The 20,311-nt window shown below is 39.9% G+C and overlaps 1 protein-coding gene and 1 long non-coding RNA gene across 7 annotated transcripts in view; one reads left to right on the top strand and one right to left on the bottom strand.

The window, feature by feature from the left end:
• The window catches only part of PRUNE2 (prune homolog 2 with BCH domain), a 315,426-nt gene that overhangs the window by 239,789 nt on the left and 55,326 nt on the right, over positions 1 to 20,311 (top strand). For all 6 annotated transcript variants that reach the window (XM_056523470.1, XM_056523460.1, XM_056523444.1 and 3 more), the window contains 4 exons: positions 319 to 380; positions 5,029 to 5,229; positions 15,783 to 15,959; positions 19,695 to 19,797. In XM_056523470.1, the coding sequence (XP_056379445.1) occupies positions 319 to 380; positions 5,029 to 5,229; positions 15,783 to 15,959; positions 19,695 to 19,797 (543 nt within the window). The remainder of the gene's footprint in view (positions 1 to 318; positions 381 to 5,028; positions 5,230 to 15,782; positions 15,960 to 19,694; positions 19,798 to 20,311) is intronic.
• LOC130275476 (uncharacterized) lies at positions 339 to 13,715 on the bottom strand. Its single transcript, XR_008844795.1, has 3 exons — positions 13,532 to 13,715; positions 1,284 to 1,331; positions 339 to 465 (listed from the first exon to the last, which is right to left on the bottom strand). It is a non-coding gene; the product is annotated as an uncharacterized LOC130275476 (long non-coding RNA).

Here is a 20,311-nt window from a genome sequence, read left to right as displayed (position 1 = left end):
GACCTTCCACACCTATGATTTCTAAGCTTGATTGCTTTACCCTCTACATACCGTCACACTGTCTACACTCTCACTCTCCCCCACTTTGCTCTGTTGGCTATATATAACAGTTTTTTCAAGTTTCAAATTATGACAAATTTTACCAAGCACATTTCAGTATATGATTAGAGATTGGTTAATTCAGAAAATTTGCTTGGTAATGATAGTACACAATTCTGATTGCTGCAATGTTTTTAATATACATTACATATTTCCATCAGTTTATTGTTAAATCATTAAGGCCAAAACAGATCAACTTATACAGTTCTTCTCTTTCAGATCAATTGTATTGGATGATGTGGGAATGGACATCCCATTTGATGCAGCAGAAATCAGGCCGGGTAGGAAAATCTTACAGCATTTGTTTTTCTTGTGAATATCTCTTCTGGTGTTAAATTATTCAGTAAGTCATGGGTAAAGTCACACCTAGATTGGTAACAAGTGGTCTAGTTATTTATAGACTTAGCGAGTGAATCTACTCAACTTTACTTGTTTAACCCCTTAATGACGCAGGACGTATATTTACGTCCTGCGCCGACTCCCGCGATATGAAGCGGGGTCGCGCTGCGACCCCGCATCACACCGCGTCAGTCCCGGCGCTCATCAACGGCCGGGACCCGCGGCTAATACCACACATCGCCGATTGCGGCAATGTGCGGTATTAACCCTTTAGAAGCCGCCACTTCTAAAGTGAAAGTGAAACTATCCCGGCTAGTCAGTAGGGCTGTTGGGGACCGCCGCGGTGAAATCGCGGCGTCCCGAACAGCTTACAGGACACCGGGAGGGCCCTTACCTGCCTCCTCGGTGTCCGATCGACGAATGACTGCTCCGTGCCTGAGATCCAGGCAGGAGCAGTCAAGCACCGATAACACTGATCACAGGCGTGTTAATACACGCCAGTGATCAGCATAGGAGATCAGTGTGTGCAGTGTTATAGGTCCCTATGGGTCCTATAACACTGCAAAAAAAAGTTTAAAAAGTGTTAATAAAGGTCAATTAACCCCTTCCCTAATAAGTTTGAATCACCCCCCTTTTCCCATAAAAAAATAAAATAAACATATGTGGCATCGCCACGTGCGTAAATGTCTGAACTATAAAAATATATCATTTATCAAACCGCACGGTCAATGGCGTACACGCAAAAAAATTCCAAAGTCCAAAAAAGCGTCTTTTTGGTCACTTTTTATATCATTAAAAAATTTATAATAAGCGATCAAAAAGTCCGATCAAAACAAAAATCTTACCAATAAAATCTTCAGATAACGGTGCAAAAAATGAGTCCTCATACTGTCCTGTACGTGGAAAAATAAAAAAGTTATAGGAGTCAGAAGATGACATTTTTAAACGTATAAATTTTCCTGCATGCAGTTATGATTTTTTCCAGAAGTACGACAAAATCAAACCTATATAAGTAGGGTATCATTTTAACCGAATGGACCTACAGAATAATGATAAGGTGTCATTTTTACCGAAATATGCACTGTGTAGAAACGGAAGCCCCCAAAAGTTACAAAATGGCGTTTTTTCTTCGATTTTGTCGCACAATGATTTTTTTTTCCGTTTCGTCGTGAATTTTTGGGTAAAATGACTAATGTCACTGCAAAGTAGAATTGGTGACACAAAAAATAAGCCATAATATGGATTTTTAGGTGGAAAATTGAAAGGGTTATGATTTTTAAAAGGTAAGGAGGAAAAAACGAAAGTACAAAAACTGAAAAACTCTGAGTCCTTAAGGGGTTAAAAAAAATCCAGATTTTTAATTAGCTTGCAGAGAAGAGGCCTGATGCTTTGCTATTCCAGTTATTTGCCCAGTTTTACCATTGGAACTCCTAAATTCTGGTGCAGTTTGTGCCATTAGATGTTTTACATGACATTTGCCACATTATTTTTGAGTCTCAGACATTTTTTTTGGACTCTAAAATGGAGTGTGACTAATTCTATGACAAACGTAGATGGACAGACTTCAAATGTATCAGGTTTATCACAGTGGCTTAAAATGATTGATACATTTGTCACATTTGTGGACTGTCTAGTCAAAGTTTGCACTGTCCAGTTTTGGTTATACCAACTATTAATAGTCTTAAGATTTTGGCACATAGCACAGAATATTAGGCCACGTTCCTTTCACATGACACTTCCCTTTCCCTATAGGTCACGCCCTTTTGTCAGGCAAGACACATGTTCCTGTTCTTTTTAGCACACACAGCATACATAGTAAATGTGCCTCAATTGCTGTGTGACGTAATTTTGGTGCATGTGGAGCCAAAATTCTGGTGCATGAGGCAAAGCAAATTTAGTGCCGAGAATGTGCCAGAATTCTGGAGCAAGATTCTGGTGCAGTTTAAGCCCACTAATGGTTGGTATAAACTCATACTAGACAGTCTAAATATAAACCAGATTGATTCAATAGCCTGATAAAACTGGTGCATTCTTAAACTGTCTAGCCTAAATTTACACTGTCTGACAATTAAACTGTTTTAGTAAATCTGGGCCAATGTGTTGATTTAACAAAACTAAGTAGTTATTTAATTGCTTATAACTTATAGGTTATATTATAGTGCTCAGATCAAAATGTTCCGTCACTAAGTCTGTCTAAATTACTGGACTTGAGCAGTAATTTTTCTCCCCTAAAACAACTGACACCTGACGGAAACCCAACAGACCCCATTTAAAGTCAATAGGACCCCTCTGGACCCGACGGTATCAACATTAACCGGAATGTAGCACAAAGCTGATGTGAACTTAGCCTTATTCTTTTTACTGGCTGTTACCAAACATCTGTTTCCTCTGCTTTAGCAAACAAAAATAACCAGACATATAGGACTGTATTTGCTATTAGGCACCTGTGGATTTGTGATTGATTTTACCCTTTTCTGTATATCGGGGTATGATCCAAAGAAAAGCTGCATGTAAAGCATGAAAATCTGCGCAGGATACTGTACGTGTGAACAGACCCTAAAAATACCATGAAAACCTGCAAAATTGCACAATAAGTAGAAGTGGACTTACACGTACAGAAAAAGTACTAGGTTGTTATTTCTGTCCAAGCCCTTGTGCTTACATAATGTTTTCAGAAGAGTATCAAATATTTTTACTTATTACAGTAAAGTAAAATGTAATTTAGCATAAAATACTCAAAATCAAAACCACAACATATACACTAGTGGGTTTAGGATATAGTTTATTGACTTCCCAATTAGTGCCAATTAGATTTATTTGGGTCTGTAACTGATGTAAGCAAAAGGGAGAGTAATGGCAGATGCATTGGGACAGGCTTAAAAATGCTGTATTAAGCTGCACACTCTAAACCTCTTGGTAAGCTTAGCTTACAGTGCACATTTTTAAAGGGGTACTCGGCCCCTGGCATCTTATCCCCTATCCAAAGGATAGGGGATAAGATGTTAGATTGCCGCAGTCCGGCTGCTGGGGACCCCGGGGATCGCCGCTGCGGCACCCCGCCATCATTACTGCACAGAGCGAGTTCGCTCTGTGCGTAATGACGGGCGATACAGGGGCCGGAGCAGCGTGACGTCATGGCTCCGCCCCTCAATCTTCTCCCAAAGCACAGATGCACTCTCCCTATTCAGGTGCAGCCCGTCCCTACCATAGAGCCTGTAGCCAATAGAGAAGTTGGCCCAGTTTTTCTCCATAAACCCAAACCCCTCCTTCCTACACCAGTTCTATAGCCACTTGTTTACCTCTCTAATCTCCCCCTAATATTACCTTAGAGAGATTTGCCCTAAATGGGTTATCCAGTTATCAATAAGTATGTACATTTTTTATCACTGTTGCAAAATTTATTATAAATGTAATATGCACACATTGCATGTTGTTTCCCCTTTTTCTACTTTCGAAAGCATCTTACCTTATTGATCTATGCAAAGTTTGTTCAAATGACATTGGCTATTTAGGCTTGCTACCTAAGTCCCTGAAATCATTTTTAAGGACCTCTCACCTACCTCTAAGTTTGTCATTGGTGCCAATGTGCAGCCCCTCCAAGTAACCTGTCAACCCAACCCGAAGACAACATACTGTTTGACGATCCTGGTCTTTGTGACAGATTGCCCTCTTTTGCCTGCCCTGCACTTCTACTCCTTTCTTTACTGAAGCAGACACCCCCTGGCTGTCAAAGGCAGTGTCTTGCTGCAACAATGTTACTCCTGAACTTTTCGGCTCTACATGCTGTCCAAAGTTCAACATAGAGAAACACAGATCAATTCACCGACACCCAATGAATTGAGCTCATTGACAGAACTCGCTGGGTGTCATACAGTTGCCTAGGCAACCTGACCGCCCAGCGTGAGCGTTGTCTCTGAAATATATTTGCATTTTTATCTAATAAGATATATTACACTGTTTCTCAAACTAGTTTGCACTATTGATCTATGCAAAGTTTGTTCAAATGGCAATGCCTATTTAAATTATGTGTCCCGCTGACATATCTGCCCATCCCACCCCCTGAATACTGCCGAGAACGAGGAAGGGTAAGTAATACAAAAAGTTAAAAAGTTATTTTAAAGTATAGTGTTAGATGTAACCAGATGTCACAGACATAATATGTGACAGTCATCTGAGCTTTCAAAATACACTGTTCTCTGACAACAGGAAACCAACCAAATTCTAAATAACTTTATCTATGCAAATGAAAAACAGGAAATTCTATAACTCTGTGTTATTACAAGATGAGTAAATTGGCAAAGTTGATTTAAAAAATATGGTACTCAAGAACGAAACAAGCGTCAACTCACCAGGATTATTCTTCTGCTTTTAATAGGTAGGGCTTATGAGGAACATACAGAGCAGCAGTAGCTATCTCGATGCAACATTTGTTTTGCACTTGTCTCGCTTCTTCTGGCTCCAGCGTTACTGTATAATCATTTTATATTCATTGTACTTCTGACATTATATGGTTATGGTTATGGTTATTTCATGGTCATAGCACCAAGCATTCATTGTGAAAAGTAAACATTTTCAATTTGTTTATCCTAGAACCTCCAAATTCATTGGATCTAAATGGTTCCCATGCCAGGAAAATAAAGCTCACAGCTCCCAACATTAACCTTTCCTTGGACCACAGTGAAGGTTCTATTCTTTCTGATGACAATCTTGATACTCCAGATGAACTTGATATTAATGTAGATGATCTTGATACTCCAGATGAAGCTGATTCCTTTGACTATACTGGAAATGGTAAGACCATAGTCTGACAGGATGCATGTTAAAGGAGTGTTATAAACTATTGGAGTTAAAGGGGTACTCTGCCCCTAGACATCTTATCCCCTATCCAAAGGATAGGGGATAAGATGTCTGATTGCGGGGGTCCCGCCGCTGGGGACCCCTGCAATCTCTCCTGCAGCCCCCGTGTCATCCAGATGCCTGGTGAGAAGTTCGCTCGTGCCTGATGACTCACAATACAGGGGCCAGAGGATGGTTACGTCACTGCCCCGCCCCTCGTGACATCACGCCCCACCCCCTCTAAGCAAGCCTATAGGAGGGGGCGTGATGACCGCCGGATGATAGGGGGAGGGCTGCAGGAGAGATTGCGGGGGTCCGCAGCGGCTGGACCCCCGCGATCAGACATCTTATCTCCTGTCCTTTGCATAGGGGATAAGATGTCTAGGGGCGGAGTACCCCTTTAAGGAAAAAGGAAAGCAATTATTACTATTGAGTATATATGGGTTGGCTGTGCACATTTGTGATTTGCTGTGCTTGACTTTGCCTCCTCATAAAGAGATCATCATAAGGATCTTGAATCACAACAGGCAAAATGAAAGGGGTTGTTTAATAGTAAAAAAAATGATCTAGCTGCATCATTGGTGCTGGACAGTTCATTTAATTCAAACCCCTTCATGAAACCTCTGGTGGAAGCAATCTATTTTTCCCTCAGGAGAATTTTGGGTATACATTAATACAGGAGGTAGTAAGGGACTACTTATAGTGGTTATCACCTATCCACAGAATTGATGGGGGCCTTCCCTTGTCAGCTAGTTTTCAGTCACCCTGTGGATAAGTGACAACATTTAATCTTGGGACAACCCCTTTAAGCATGTTTTTCCCCCTTGTGATAATGATTACAGTACTTATCGTTGCTACACACCTGTATTGTACTGATGGGAGTTGTACGCTAGAATGTACATGCAATAGTATATGGGGCTAATCATTGATTATTTGACTGTAAATAGGCGATACGTGTTGTTCATGGAGTAACCCCTATAATATACCCTGATTTTCAGAATTATTTTTTACAATTCGGATAATATGCAAATATTAATCATTGTCTGTGCTTATATTCTTGCATACTTCTAGTTTGTTTAAGAAATAATAGGAAATGTCATGGGTTACCCAGTGGTTAGATGCCACAAGATCAGCTAGTTATCATCTTAACTAAAAAGATGGCATAACCTCTTTAAAGTGTACTTGTCATTTGCAAAACCTTTTTACATAATGTAGAAAATAACTTTTTATTTATATTTGTAATATACATTGGTTACAAAAAATGTATATTTCTCAGTGAAAAAAATGCTGTCCCTGCAGCTATTGCCTATGTGTCTCTGTGCGGAGACAAAATACAGGAAGTGTGGGCGGGACAATCAGGGCTCTGTTCATGTTCCTGGCTTGTCACTTAGCCTGCTGTGTGAGCCGGGGGCATGTCACAGAGAATCGGTGCACAGAGCCTTGCTTGTTCTTCCCACTCTTCCTGTATTTTGTCTCTGCACAGAGACATACAGGCAATAGCTGCAGGGACAATACAGCATTTTGTCTCCCAAAAACATACATATTTTTTAACCAATGTATATTACAAATATACATTTAATGTTGTTATCTACATTATATTAAGTTTTTGCAAATGACAGATACACTTGAAGGATAAAACAACGGGAACTTTTTTTTTTAAGACTCCGCAAACCAAACTAAGCAGCATCTGATGCTAGACTGGCTAGAGAATCACCAGTGAGAAACATAACTTTCATATTAGAAGCTGGCATAGAAAAATAAATAATATGATAAATGTATAAATGGTGCCAGCTGTATAAATCTGCCAAGAAATTATCTTGATGATCTAATTTCTCCAGCATACTCTGTTTTGTCTACCAACAGGGCTGTAGGGATCATGGTCACACGGGGTGCAAATCTGTCCAGGCCCACAGGGGAAAGGGGACCTGTCTGGGAACTCAGGAAACATGTCCCAGATCAGCAGATGAGCATGGGTTTGAACTATGTGTGCATATCATATCACCTGAGCTGGAGCTTCTAATGCAGGCACCATATATACGTATGATTCTGTCTGATCAAGAGCTTAGAGAGGAGCAGCCACAGGGAGCAGAGTTCTGCAGGAGAATGATGAAGAGGAGAGTCATTTTATTTTTTGTCCTATAGTATGGGGCAAGTGTGAGGGGCCTACTACTTTATGGGGACAGAGGGGGCATAATACTATATGAGGACACAGAAAGGGCTTAATATTGTATGGGACAGTATGGGGACCTACTACTATATGAGGAAAGTGTAAAGGGCCTACAGAAGTGGCCTAAAACTATATTGGTTAAAATGTAAAAAGAGAGCACTCTTAGAATTGCGCACACTGTATATTCCTAGCCTGGAACAATAATAGCAGATGGAAAAGGATACTTCTTAGGAAATGGCAGCATGATATTGGTGCTGACTGAACTACCCCAAGGGAAAATTAAGGAGACTTTTTTTAATTACCACAATGCATTGCGTTTCTCAGCTCAATTGCTGCTTTGCCAGCCACACAAATTGTCCACTAATAATGTTTGGGACAAGTGAGCAAGTCCTATTACAGAAGACGTGTGCAAAAAATCCCCTAGGGGGTTTCTAGTTCTATAGCAGAAGACATAACCAGAAGAGTCACTGGATGTAACTACAAAGGATAGGGGATAAGATGTCAGATCGCTGCGGTCCCGCTGCTGGGGAGCCCTGGGATCCCCGCTGTGACACCGCGCTCTCATTAAAGCACAGAGCGAGTTCCCTCTGCACGTAAAGACGGGCAGTACAGGGGCCGGAGCATCGTTATGTCATGGCACCGCCCCTCGTGACATCACAGCCCGCCCCTTTCAATACAAGTCTATGGGAGGGGGCACGGCGGTCACCACGCCCCCTCCCATAGACTTGCATTAAGGGGCGGAACCATGACGTCAACCTGCTCCATCCCCTGTATTGCCCGTCATTACGCAAAGAGCGAACTTGCGCTGTGCTGTAATGAGAGCGGGGTGCCGCAATGGGGATACCAGGGCTCCCCAGCAGCGGGACCGCGGCGATCTGACATCTTATCCCCTATCCTTTGGATAGGGGATAAGATGTCTAGGGGCGGAGTACCCCTTTAAGGACTCATTTGGGTAAACTTGTCTTGACATGCATTTACTCCATTCATCTTTGAAAATTATAAAAGAATAACCAGTGAATAAAAGACTTTGTGTTGTCCTATTCTATCAAGTTGTTAAAGCCTCTGTCCAACTATTTCAGTAAAATATCAAAAGTAAGTGACAACCATTATCCTTTCTATCACAATTCTTATAGGTTTGAAGAAACCTAGGAGGTCTTGAATGTCATTAAAAGGTGCCAACTACTGAGGACTTTTTAAGAAATGTTTCTTTATCATTTTTAACAGTTCTTGGGAATGTCAGGTCAGCTTAGTCATGAAGTAAATGATATTTTCTCTTCTAAAAAGAGACTCTAAAGACAACTCAGTACTCGTAAACTATGATGGCCTATTCTCAGAAGAGGAGAAATAAAGGACCGTTGTCTGGGACACATCAAAGATATTTTAATAGCATGCTGAGATGTCTGTCCAGTACACAGAATCACAATAACAAGGATTATGATTGAAGACAGTTTATCACATATGCAGGCAGTAAAATTTGTTTAGGTATCTCTAGGATATGTGGGTTACTCATGGGTTAAAAGTTCATTTTGGAATTGAAGGATTGAGAAGTTTTTAATCCTGTCTGTCTTGCATCTCTTGTATAAAACATAGCAATATAACCTGCTAGCGCTTGTCAACTAGATTATGAAGCATGCCAAGGAATGCTGAAGTTGAGAACAAAGGCCTATTTCAATATTTGGAAGACTAACTATGAAGCACAGATAAAACAGAGAGCCTTCTAATTGGCCAATTCCTCTCCTTCTGTGCTTACAATTACTCCTTTGTTTGCTATTATTTGACCTCTTTCTAAGAAGCAGTCGAGCACATTAGCTTTAATAAGCGTATGGTAACTAGGAGAAGGTTGCTAATTTTACATGTGTAATGTCCCAGTACAGAACATGATTCTGTGCTACACTTAGGCCCTGTCAGGTTGAGTCCCTCAGTGTCCTTGGGGCTCTCCTGCATTGTCTCCCACATAATAAAGCTAGTGTTACTATGTCTAGCCAATACAAGATTATGTATTATGTGTACCATATATGCCGGCGTATACGATGACTGGGCGTATAAGACGACCCCCAACTTTTACAGTTAAAATATAGAGTTTGGGATATACTCGCCGTATAAGACTACCCCTTCTACCGTGATGTACAGTACCTTGTAGTTCCCCCCACATCAGGTAGGCAGTATAGTTCCCCCCACATTAGGTAGGCAGCATGTTCCCCCACATTAGGTTGCAGTTCCCCCATATTAGGTTGACAGTTCCCCCACATTAGGTTGGCAGTTCCCCCACATTAGGTTGCCAACTCCCTCACATTAGTAGGCAGTTCCCCCACATTAGGTTGCATTTCCCCCACATTAGGTTGTAGTTTCCCCACATTAGGTCGGCAGTTCCCCCACAATAGTAGGCAGCTCCCCCACTTTAGGTCAGCAGTTCCCCAACAATATTAGGCAGTTCCCCCCACATTAGGTCAGCAGTTCCCCCCCCACATTAGGTCAGCAGTTCCCCCACAATAGTAGGCAGCTCCCCCCACATTAGGTCAGCAGTTCCCCCACATTAGGTCGACAGTTCCCCCACAATAGTAGGCAGCTTCCCCCACATTAGGTCGGGAGTTACCCCACATTAGGTCGGGAGTTACACCACATTAGTAGGCAGCTCCCTTACATTAGTAGACAGTCCCCCCCCCCTCCCCTCACAGACCTACAGCCTCCAGCCATATACAATGTATGGCTGGAGGCTGTATGTCTGTACTGCCCCCACAGTGTTCTGATTACCGCTCCTCCGGCCCGGGGTCACCATCTACTGCTATGGACCATAGCAGCAGTCCCGGGCCTGTAGGAGCGGTGACCGGATCACTGAAGAAGATGACGTGCGTCCTCCTGCCATTGTCCTGCGGTCCTCCTGCGTCTCTATGGTCGCAGGAGGACGTCACTGACGTCCCGTGCGTACAACCATAGAGGCGGAAAAGTGGAGGAGAACCGCAGGAGGCCGCGTACCGGTTGGGGAATGGTGAGTGACCGGCAGACATCCTATGTCCCGAAAAGATCTTTCGGGACACAGGGATGTCCGGCATAGGAAAAGCTATGATTATCTGCTCAAGTGATACTAAAAACCAAGGTGCCTCCAGCTGTTGTGTAACTGCAACTACCAGCATGCCCGGACCGGCAAAGGCTGTCCGGGCATGCTGGGAGTTGTAGTTTCACAACAGCTGGAGACACCCTGGTTTTTAGTATCAGTAATTCATTTTTATCTGCTCTGGCCGGCCCCCGCACACGGGAGCCGGCCCGGGCAGATAGTCATAAGTTTTCCTATCTCGACCCCAATACCCGGCGTATAAGATGACCCCCGACTTTTCCCAAAAAAAGTCGGGGTTAAAAAGTTGTCTTATGCACTGGAATATACGGTATATAAAGTGTAAAGGACCTTTGGAGGACCAATGTAAATGTCTAAAGGACCTTTGGAGTTATCACATGTTATGCTATCACATGTTACCTAGAGAGCACCAGTAAAACACATGACCTGCAGCTTGACCTATGGGCTTCAGTGTTGCTCACGAATATTCGCGAATATAGCACTATATATTCGCAATTACGAATATTCATTTTTTTCCACAGTACACATCACAGTGATCATCCCTCTCTGCTTCCAGCTTGTGTGGTGTAAAGAAGGCTCTAATACTACTGTGTGAGACTGGCGTGCTAGTTTTCGCATATGCAAATTTTCGCTTATGCAAATTTTTGTATATGCAAATTGTTGCATATGCTAGTTTTCACATATGCTAATTTTAGCATATGCGAATTTTCACATATGCGAAAATTAAAAGCGAATATTACGAATATGCGAATTTAGCGAATATATATGGCAAATATTCGTCCATATATTCGGGAAATATTGCGAATTCGAATATGGCCTATGCCGCTCAACACTAATGGGCTTCTAGTTCAGCCCCCCTTTATAAGGAAGGAAGGTGCTGCAATCTGCCTCTTTTGCTTTTACACTAGACCTTTGCTGAGGCACAGCAAGCACAGACGTCAAATCCAGCCTACATATGTCAGTAAGTCCAGCCAGCTATGTCTACTGTCTCTACCTACAACCAAGTCAAGTTACCAGTCAAGTCAATTATAGTCAGAATGGCTGCATGGAAGTCTGATCCAAAAGTTTTGCAACCCCAAGCAAGCTGCAGGGCCCTTTCCATGTTACTGGCCAACTGTCTGGGAATCTGGCCTAGCTGTAAAGACTTTAACAACTGTCTGACCTCAGTAAAGCCTCCGTTAACCATAACCTGTTCGTGTACTCTTCTTGCCCTGCCTTACCTTCGGATAGCGGAGATATCGTTTGGGAGGTTACCGGTTCCCAAAAACCACTCTGGCATCACGAACATTAGGGGTTAGTAATATCTTGCACCTTGGGTTAACAACATCTGCCCCATCCACCTACACCCTTCACGCCCCATGGTTACCCCACAACCCTGGGTCACCAGACATGTAAATACAGAACATGGAGCGATTGTGACATGGCAGCTTTAGAAATGGAATTGGTCAACAGAAACTTTGTTTTATTTGTTCACACTTAGCAGTAACAATGGATTTTGATATGGGTGTCAGTGAATGTCATAGTTCCCAGATTTCAATCTTTGTGATTTAACTGGTACAAAACAACATTAAAGGGGTACTCCGGTGGGAATTTTTTTTAATCACCTGGTTCCAGAAAGTTAAGCAGATTTGTAAATTACTTCTATTTAAAAATCTTAATCCTTCCAATACTTATCAGCTGCTGTATATTACAGAGGAAGTTGTATTTCTTTCTGGAGTTTTTTTCAGTCTGACCTCAGTACTCTCTGCTGACTTCTCTGTCCGTATCAGAAACTGTCCAGAGTACAAGCAAATCCCCATAGCAAACCTTTACTGCTCCGGACAGTTTCTGATAAGGACAGAGGTGTCAGCAGAGAGCACTGTGGTCAGACAAAAAAGTACTCAGAAACAAATACAACTTCCGCTGTAGTATACAGTAGCTGATAAGTACTGGAAGGATTAAGAGTTTTAAATAGAAGCAATTTAAAATCTGTTTAACTTTCTGGCACCAGTTGATTTGAAAAAAAAAATATATGTTTTCCACTGGAGTACCCCTTTAAGGATGTGAAAAGAAATAACTATAACCAGAAAGACAATGCCTTACTTATTATAGTGATGGATCTCAATCCCTTTTTAACAAAAGCTGTTCATAAACATTAAGGGTGTATTCACACGTAGAGTATCCATATTTTATGTGCTAGATTTGAAGCTGCAGATTTTATAGTTCAATGTAAACTAAATGACTAAATACAGCATCAAATCAGCAGCTTCAAATTTTTCACATGAAATATGTGCAAGATACTGTATGTGTGAATTGACCCTTAATGGGCATTACATGTTTATGTAAATAAAGCTTAAGCAATAGTAGGCTAAGTTTCCACTTGTTTTTTTCTGGCAGTTTTTGGAATACTCCCACTGCAGTTCTTGAGCCAAAGTCAGAAGTGGATCCATAAGGCTAGGTTTCCACTTGTTTTTTTTCTGGCAGTTTTTGGTATACTGCCACTGCAGTTTTTGAGCCAAAGCCGGAAGTGTATTCAAAAGGAATGGGAAATATAAAGGAAGGACTTACACTTCTCCTCCCTTATGGATCCACTTCTCACTTTGGCTCAAAAACTGCAGTGGCAGTTTTCCAAAAACTGCCAGGAAAAAAAACAAGTGGAAACCTAGCCTAAAGGAGAAGTGTAAGTCCTTCCTTTATATGTCCTATTCCTTTTGAATACACTTCTGACTTTGGCTCAAAAACTGCAGTGGCAGTATACCAAAAACTGCCAGAAAAAAACCAAGTGGAAACTTAGCCTTACATAGTTTGGATTAAAAAAGAAAAAAACATGAAAAAAGCTTCATGGCCATTACCCACAGATCAGTATAATCCTGAGCCTCTCAGATTAGTTCCCCATTCCTATAACACCTATCACTAAAACTAACATTCTTGACCAGAAAGCAAAGCAGAACTCCATGTCATCGTAACCCTACGGTAACTAGGATTTTGGGCCAGTAAATTGGGAGTCATTATACAGAAAACTAGTGAAAAGATTTACTTACTGATATGTTAAGGATTTTTTTTCTTGGTATCACATACTTTTGACAAGTTTTATATATCAGAATACCCCTTTAATTGCTGTTTAAAGCAAAACTCTGCAATTGTCCATTATATGATAGGGTATATTTACTATTGCAAATTTTCACCAAAAGACTAGCTCATACGGCCTGCTCTCCATTTCTTATGTGTTTTGGACACTTTTTATACACTTGGGGGAAGATTTATCAAAGCCTGTCTAGAGGAAAAGTTCTCCAGTTGCCCATAGCAACCAATCAGATCGCCTCTTTCATTTTTCACAGGCCTCTTTAAAAATGAAAGAAGCAAGCTGATTGGTCCTTGGTCTAGGAGGCATGGCTTGTGTACAACTCAGACTGCTAAAAACTGTGCCAAGATGTTGGCACGCAATGATGGTGTAAAGTAAGTCATAAAATGAGTGATGCAAACTTAGACTACATAATCTAAAGATGCATCAATGTTTAAGGTAAAATGTACCAATTTGGACTTAAGGATGTTTGCTCACACAGGATTAAATCCACAAAAAATGGAGATGTAGTGATTATACAGTAAGCTGCCAATAGATTTCTATGGGTGGGTGTTAATGGGATTCTTCGGTCATGATTCCTGTCATAGGTAATTGCCACAATATAATCCGCACACTATTTTTTAGAGCTTCATTTGGCTCCAACTAACAGTCTTTTGTAACACACATAGGGTAACGTGATAAGACTAAAAGTCAAGGTTAGCTTAGACAAATGAGAAACTCACAGGCCCAGATTTATCAAACTGTGTGAGAGAAAATATAGAGAGATTTTCCCACAGCAGCCAATCACAGCTCAGCTAACAAGCTGAGGTAAAGTGAAACCTGAGCTGTGATTGGCTGCTGTGGGAAAATCTCTCTATATTTTCTCTCACACAGTTTGATAAATCTGGGCCATAGTCTTTTTATCCCTTTCTGTCTTTTTAAACTTTACAAGTTATAGATCCTTGAAAGGAAAAACCACATGGAAATAGAGCAGTAGCCTCTCTGCACCTACCTGTGCTCCAAGATGGTTTTTCTGCGCAACTTTCACACAAGCACCATGGGGGACATTTATCAATGTTTGCTTATGTATTCCTTTTTTTAGTAATTTTTTTCTTAAAATGTTTTTGCTTATCTGCGACTTATTTATCAACTGCTTTCAGCCTGTTGAAAAATTTCTTTCACGTAAGCAATTTTTCTTTTTTTTTGCTTTGGTAGTGGCTTTTTCTGCTCCATGTCTGAGCTGGAGTAAATTTAGTAGTTTTCTTCATGCGATGCGACTTTTTTTTGCGACTTTCACACTTGATAAATCTCTGACCACTGCAAGTCAAAAATCACTTTTTGCTTTGGTAAGCAAGATTTTTATTTTTTGCTTAGGGCACTGCACAAGCAAAAAGTCGCAGAAAAAAAGAGCGTAGGTGCACATGCGACAATTTTGTGACAATTTTAAGCAAAAAAAAAACTACTTAATGCTTGATAAATGTCCCCCCATGTGATTTCAAGCATATAACATTCTTTGGTTGTTAATGCTAATAACTTTACACATTTACAGACAGCTGTAATTAATATATTTTAAACTCAATAGAGGAGATTTATCAAAACTTTTGCAGAGTAAAAGCTGACCGGTTTTCCATAGCAACCAATCAGATCACTTCTTTTATTTTTTAGAGGCCTTTTTAAAAATAAAAGAAGCAATCTGATTGGTTGCTATGCGCAACTGTTCCTGTCCACAGGTTTCGATAAAGCTCCCCCAATGTGTGTGTGTGTATGTTTCAGCATAACTTCTAAATGGCTGGAGATATTTTGATGAAACTTGGTACACATATTATTTATATGTCAACAATAAATATATAATAGAGTTAAATTAACAATAACCTACCCCCATTTGCAAAGGGTGTTTTTTTTTAATCTGAAGTCCCATGCAAGTCTATTGGACTTCCGATACATCTCCTGATAACATTACTGTCCGACCACAGAGATTGCTCAGGAATTTTACACACCCTGCTGACTGTCCAGTAGGCAGATGCAGAGCATAGTTTGTGCAGGCGACGGCATAACCATGGGATATGAGGTCGGGATATGAGAACGGGAAATGAGGACGAGAACATCATTGTTGCTTTTCCTCTCCCACATGGTTTAGGTAGGATGACCGAGATTAAAATGCTCTATAGTTCTCAAATGTACAATATGAATCTCATTGATTGGTTAAATAATTCATGTATAATTCATCTTAGATGATCGTCCTGCTCTTGGTCACTCGCTGCAAGGAAATTTTGAATCTATACAAGAATACACAGTAGAAGAAGAAAGAGCTGATAATAAGCTATGGAGGACTGTCATCATCGGTGATCAAGAGCAACGAATTGACATGAGAGTCATTGAACCATACCAGAAAGTGATATCACACGGAGGTATGTATATGTGCTAAAATACAGACACTTAATGGGGTATTCCAGGAAAAAACTTTTTTATATATATATATCAACTGGCTCCAGAAAGTTAAACAGATTTGTAAATTACTTCTATTAAAAAATCTTAATCCTTTCAGTACTTATGAGCTTCTGAAGTTAAGGTTGTTCTTTTCTGTCTAAGTGCTCTCTGATGACACCTGTCTCGGGAAACGCCCAGTTTAGAAGAGGTTTGCTATGAGGATAAGTAGGAGTGATGTCATCAGGGGAGATTATTAGCATGGGCGACAACAATCTGCCCAGAGGGCACAACCATATACACAGTGGGGGATATTTATCAAAAACTGTGCAGAGGAAGAGTGGTGCAGTGGCCCATGGACACCTATCAAATGTATTTCATTTTTAAAGAGACCTGTGAAAAATGAAAGAAGCAATCTGATTGGTTGTTATGGGCAACTGGGCAACTTTTCCTCTGGACAGGTTTTGATAGATCTCCCTTATTGTCCACTATATGTAGTCTATATACTGTATATGCAAATATATCCCACATAAAATAAAATGCAACAGAAAAAGAGAAACATTATAGCTCCCAGCCTGTGTGCATTATGCTTAAATACCGTGTTATGTATTAGTCCAAATTTACATGACCCCCAGCCAGAGCACCTACAAAGGAAGATAATAGTTCCACTTAGTCCACTAGATTAATATCACCCTATAAAGAGAAAAAGTGTCTGCTCATTTGCAGTACTCGTATAGAGATGATCCCAGTGTCTAGGAGCCAGCAGCACTGCCAGAGATGCCGGCGTCTGGCGTCATATTCGCTGACTGGGCCACATCACCACCTGAGCATGCCCCCTTTTATGACGCCTATGGTGGACTGCTCTCCGCTGTTTACTAATTCCATTTTACAGCACAGTGGCAACGTATTATAATCCCAGCACACGAAATACGTCCGTAGTATTTAGTTTAATCATACAATATAGTTATTTGCGACTGTATTTCACATATCCTAGAACTGGTAAGTAGTAGTCTCCATTACGGAATGGTAAACGCCGCTAACCACAACATAAATCACATCATGTCACCATTTCTTTTTAGTATGCCACAAGCCAATCTTTGTCACATCATCATATTCGTTCATATATGTATATTAATGCCATTACTATACACATCTGACTGAATTATCCGGTCAGATGGTACTGGGAATACACGCATGCACATCCTACTTGTATATACATGCATATACCCACATCTGATGCTGGACATGTGAATGTACCCTAATTCTTGGACAGTTTATATTTACACTAGACAGTTACAGGCTTCATCCACCAGAATATAACAATGGGGTCTATGGAGGGGTTTAAATACACAATCTAAGGGCATATACTGACTACTCAACACCATTGAAACAACAGTAAACTTTATTTCCTTATCTTTTTAAAGAAATACATATATTGCCTGTGCAAATTCACCACAAATAAATGATTAAAAACACTCTCTGAGTCCATAGGCTCTATTCTATCGCATTGTATTTGAATTTTGTTCACTCTCTAAATTGTGTTCACACTACTTTCATTATTGTGCTGACAGTTTAACATCAATGTTTTACAGAGATCAGAATATTTAAAAAATCATACATTAGTGCATCTGAAAGCTGGAGCCTAACCCCCCCCCCCCCCCCCCCCCACACACACACACAAAAAAAGTACACATATATATATATATATATATATATATATATGTATATATATATGTATATATACATATATATATATATATATATATATATATATGTGTGTGTGTGTGTGTGTGCAAGCGTGTTATATTTTTTTGAGTATAAAATCACTATGAAACACTTTACCTTATCATAGTATAAAACAGTCCTGCACCTACTAGCAACACTTTACAAGGGCCATTGTATTTACTGCAAACGATCAATATAATCAATATTTCCCCATACACTGACCATACAATTGTAGATAACTAGTATGGCACAGGCCCTGCAGCTCATATAAGAGATGATGCCTCCATTAGAATACCATATGGTAATACATTTCCTCACTAATAATGCCACAACTGTGCTCCCATTCATTAATTATGCCCCCACTGTGCCCCTAAATTTGCCTTTGTCAGTTAAATCCAGAAATGAGTATTTGTTAAAACAAGTTTGACAGCTATCTTACACTAATCTGCTTCTTCTTTCATTTCAGTAGCTAAACAAAATTATATATACAGTGCATTTGGAAAGTTTTCTGAACCTTTTTTCCCACAACCTATCATTCTTCTTAATACCCCATAATGAAAAAGTGAAAACAGAACGATAGAATTTTTTTGCTAATTTATTGAAAATTAAAAACTAACATATTGCATTGACATAAGTATTCAGACCCTTTACTCAGTACTTAGTTAAAGCATCTTTAAAGCGATTACAGTCTTCAGTCTTCTTGGGTATGATGCCACAAGGTTTTCACAGCAGGACTTGGGAATTTTCATGTGAAGTATTATAATACTTTTTTTCAAAGATGTAACTGCTAGAATTGCAAGCATAAAGTTTACTGGGTAATACCAGATGACATGGCAGAACCTTTAAAGGTGAAGAGTATTTAATGGTTACTTGTGGAGCAAGAGAGATTAAGTGTGCTCAAGAGGGGATAGAGTGAATCATAATTATAACCGCTGTTCAAAGCTCAAGGCTCATGGGGATTATAGCGAGATCCCACAGTTACCTGCCTCCGGCTTTATTCAATATAATTTGATCTGATTAAAGATTAAAAAAAGAGAAGACATTGCCTAATAAAGAATTCTACCCAAAAACTCCAGTTCACAATATGTAAAAATCCATTGCCTGAATAACTTTATTAACAAAATTCTCTCACTTATACCAAGAGAGATTGTTATGATAAAAGCATAGTAGGGACATTTTATTTACACGTCTTCAAATTAAGCCAATTAATTGATCATGCTATAAAATTGTCCCTTAAAATAGTATCAGATGGGGATTTTACTATAAAAAAAACTAATAGGTATATTGTGGATGTAAAAATTCACTGTATTTGGCAAAATCCATGTAAGTAGGGATTTGAAAACCCCATCTTACTAGCATTGCTCTGTTATAAAAAAAATCTGTCACGTCTGAACATTACATAACAAATGCATGTCTGAGAGAGGGAATAGTATTATGAGCCGCACTAGCTCATAATGTGTGGGGACATGTACTATACCGTAATAACACTGCCTTTCATTAGTGTTGAGCGGCATAGGCCATATTCGAATTCGCGATATTTCGCGAATATATGGACGAATATTCGTCATATATTCGCTAAATTCGCATATTTGTAATATTTGCATTTTATTTTCGCATATGCGAAAATTCGCGTATGCGAAAATTAGCAGATGCGAAAATTAGCATATACAAAAATTAGCATGTACAGTAGTATTAGAGCCTTCTTTACACAACACAAGCTGGAAGCAGAGAGGGGTGATCACTGCGATGTGTACTGTGAAAAAAAAAATAAAATAAAAAATAAAATAAAAAAACGAATATGCATAGTTACGAATATATAGTGCGATATTCGCGAATAAAATTTGCATTGTGAATATTCGAGAGCAACACTACCTATCATATTCACTGCCTATGTACAATATCATTTGAAATGGCTCAGAATAGTTTTCTTATCATTATTTTAATGTTTTGTCTGTAGATGATGCTTTAGTAATAAATCGTTGTTTTCTTCTCAGGTTACTATGGTGAGGGTGTAAATGCCATCATTGTGTTTGCTGCCTGTTTTCTTCCCGACAGCAGTCGTGCTGACTACAGTTATGTAATGGAAAATCTTTTCCTGTGAGTACTTTGCATAAACATGGCCATACTCTATATTGTGACACAGTCTGCAACATTTTGGCATCGTTCATATCAAAACATATGGTTTCAGTTTGTTTGGACAAAGAACAGATCAGTTTTTGCTAAAGGGTAGAAGGAGAATAATCACATGTGCATAGAAAACAGGAATTTTATACTTTAAATATTTCTTCTACAAAAAACATACTAGACTCCTAAATTTCAAAGAATATGTCAACATCTTAGTATCATCTAGTGTTAATTTATGACATGTGAAAGAATTGCCAAGACCAGTTTTGGCTGTGGATTTTGAGAGTAATTCAAGGTTACAGACATGTGGGTAAGGTACAAATTGTGACAGCTGGCAATCCGTAATGGAAATGTATGTCCCTCCTGCCCATTTTTCTATAAACGCACAGCGATGGATAAAGTGGGCAGTGAAGAGGTGGCCAATAAGACTTACCTATCAGGACATAAAAACTTAGAAGGTTGTCAGCTGGAAAAAAAGACTATCTTG

The sequence above is a fragment of the Hyla sarda genome, chromosome 1 (genome assembly GCF_029499605.1).
Source record: "Hyla sarda isolate aHylSar1 chromosome 1, aHylSar1.hap1, whole genome shotgun sequence".
Lineage (NCBI taxonomy): Eukaryota > Metazoa > Chordata > Amphibia > Anura > Hylidae > Hyla > Hyla sarda.
Note: the sequence above shows the minus strand (reverse complement) of the source record. Positions and strands in the feature narration are given on the sequence as shown.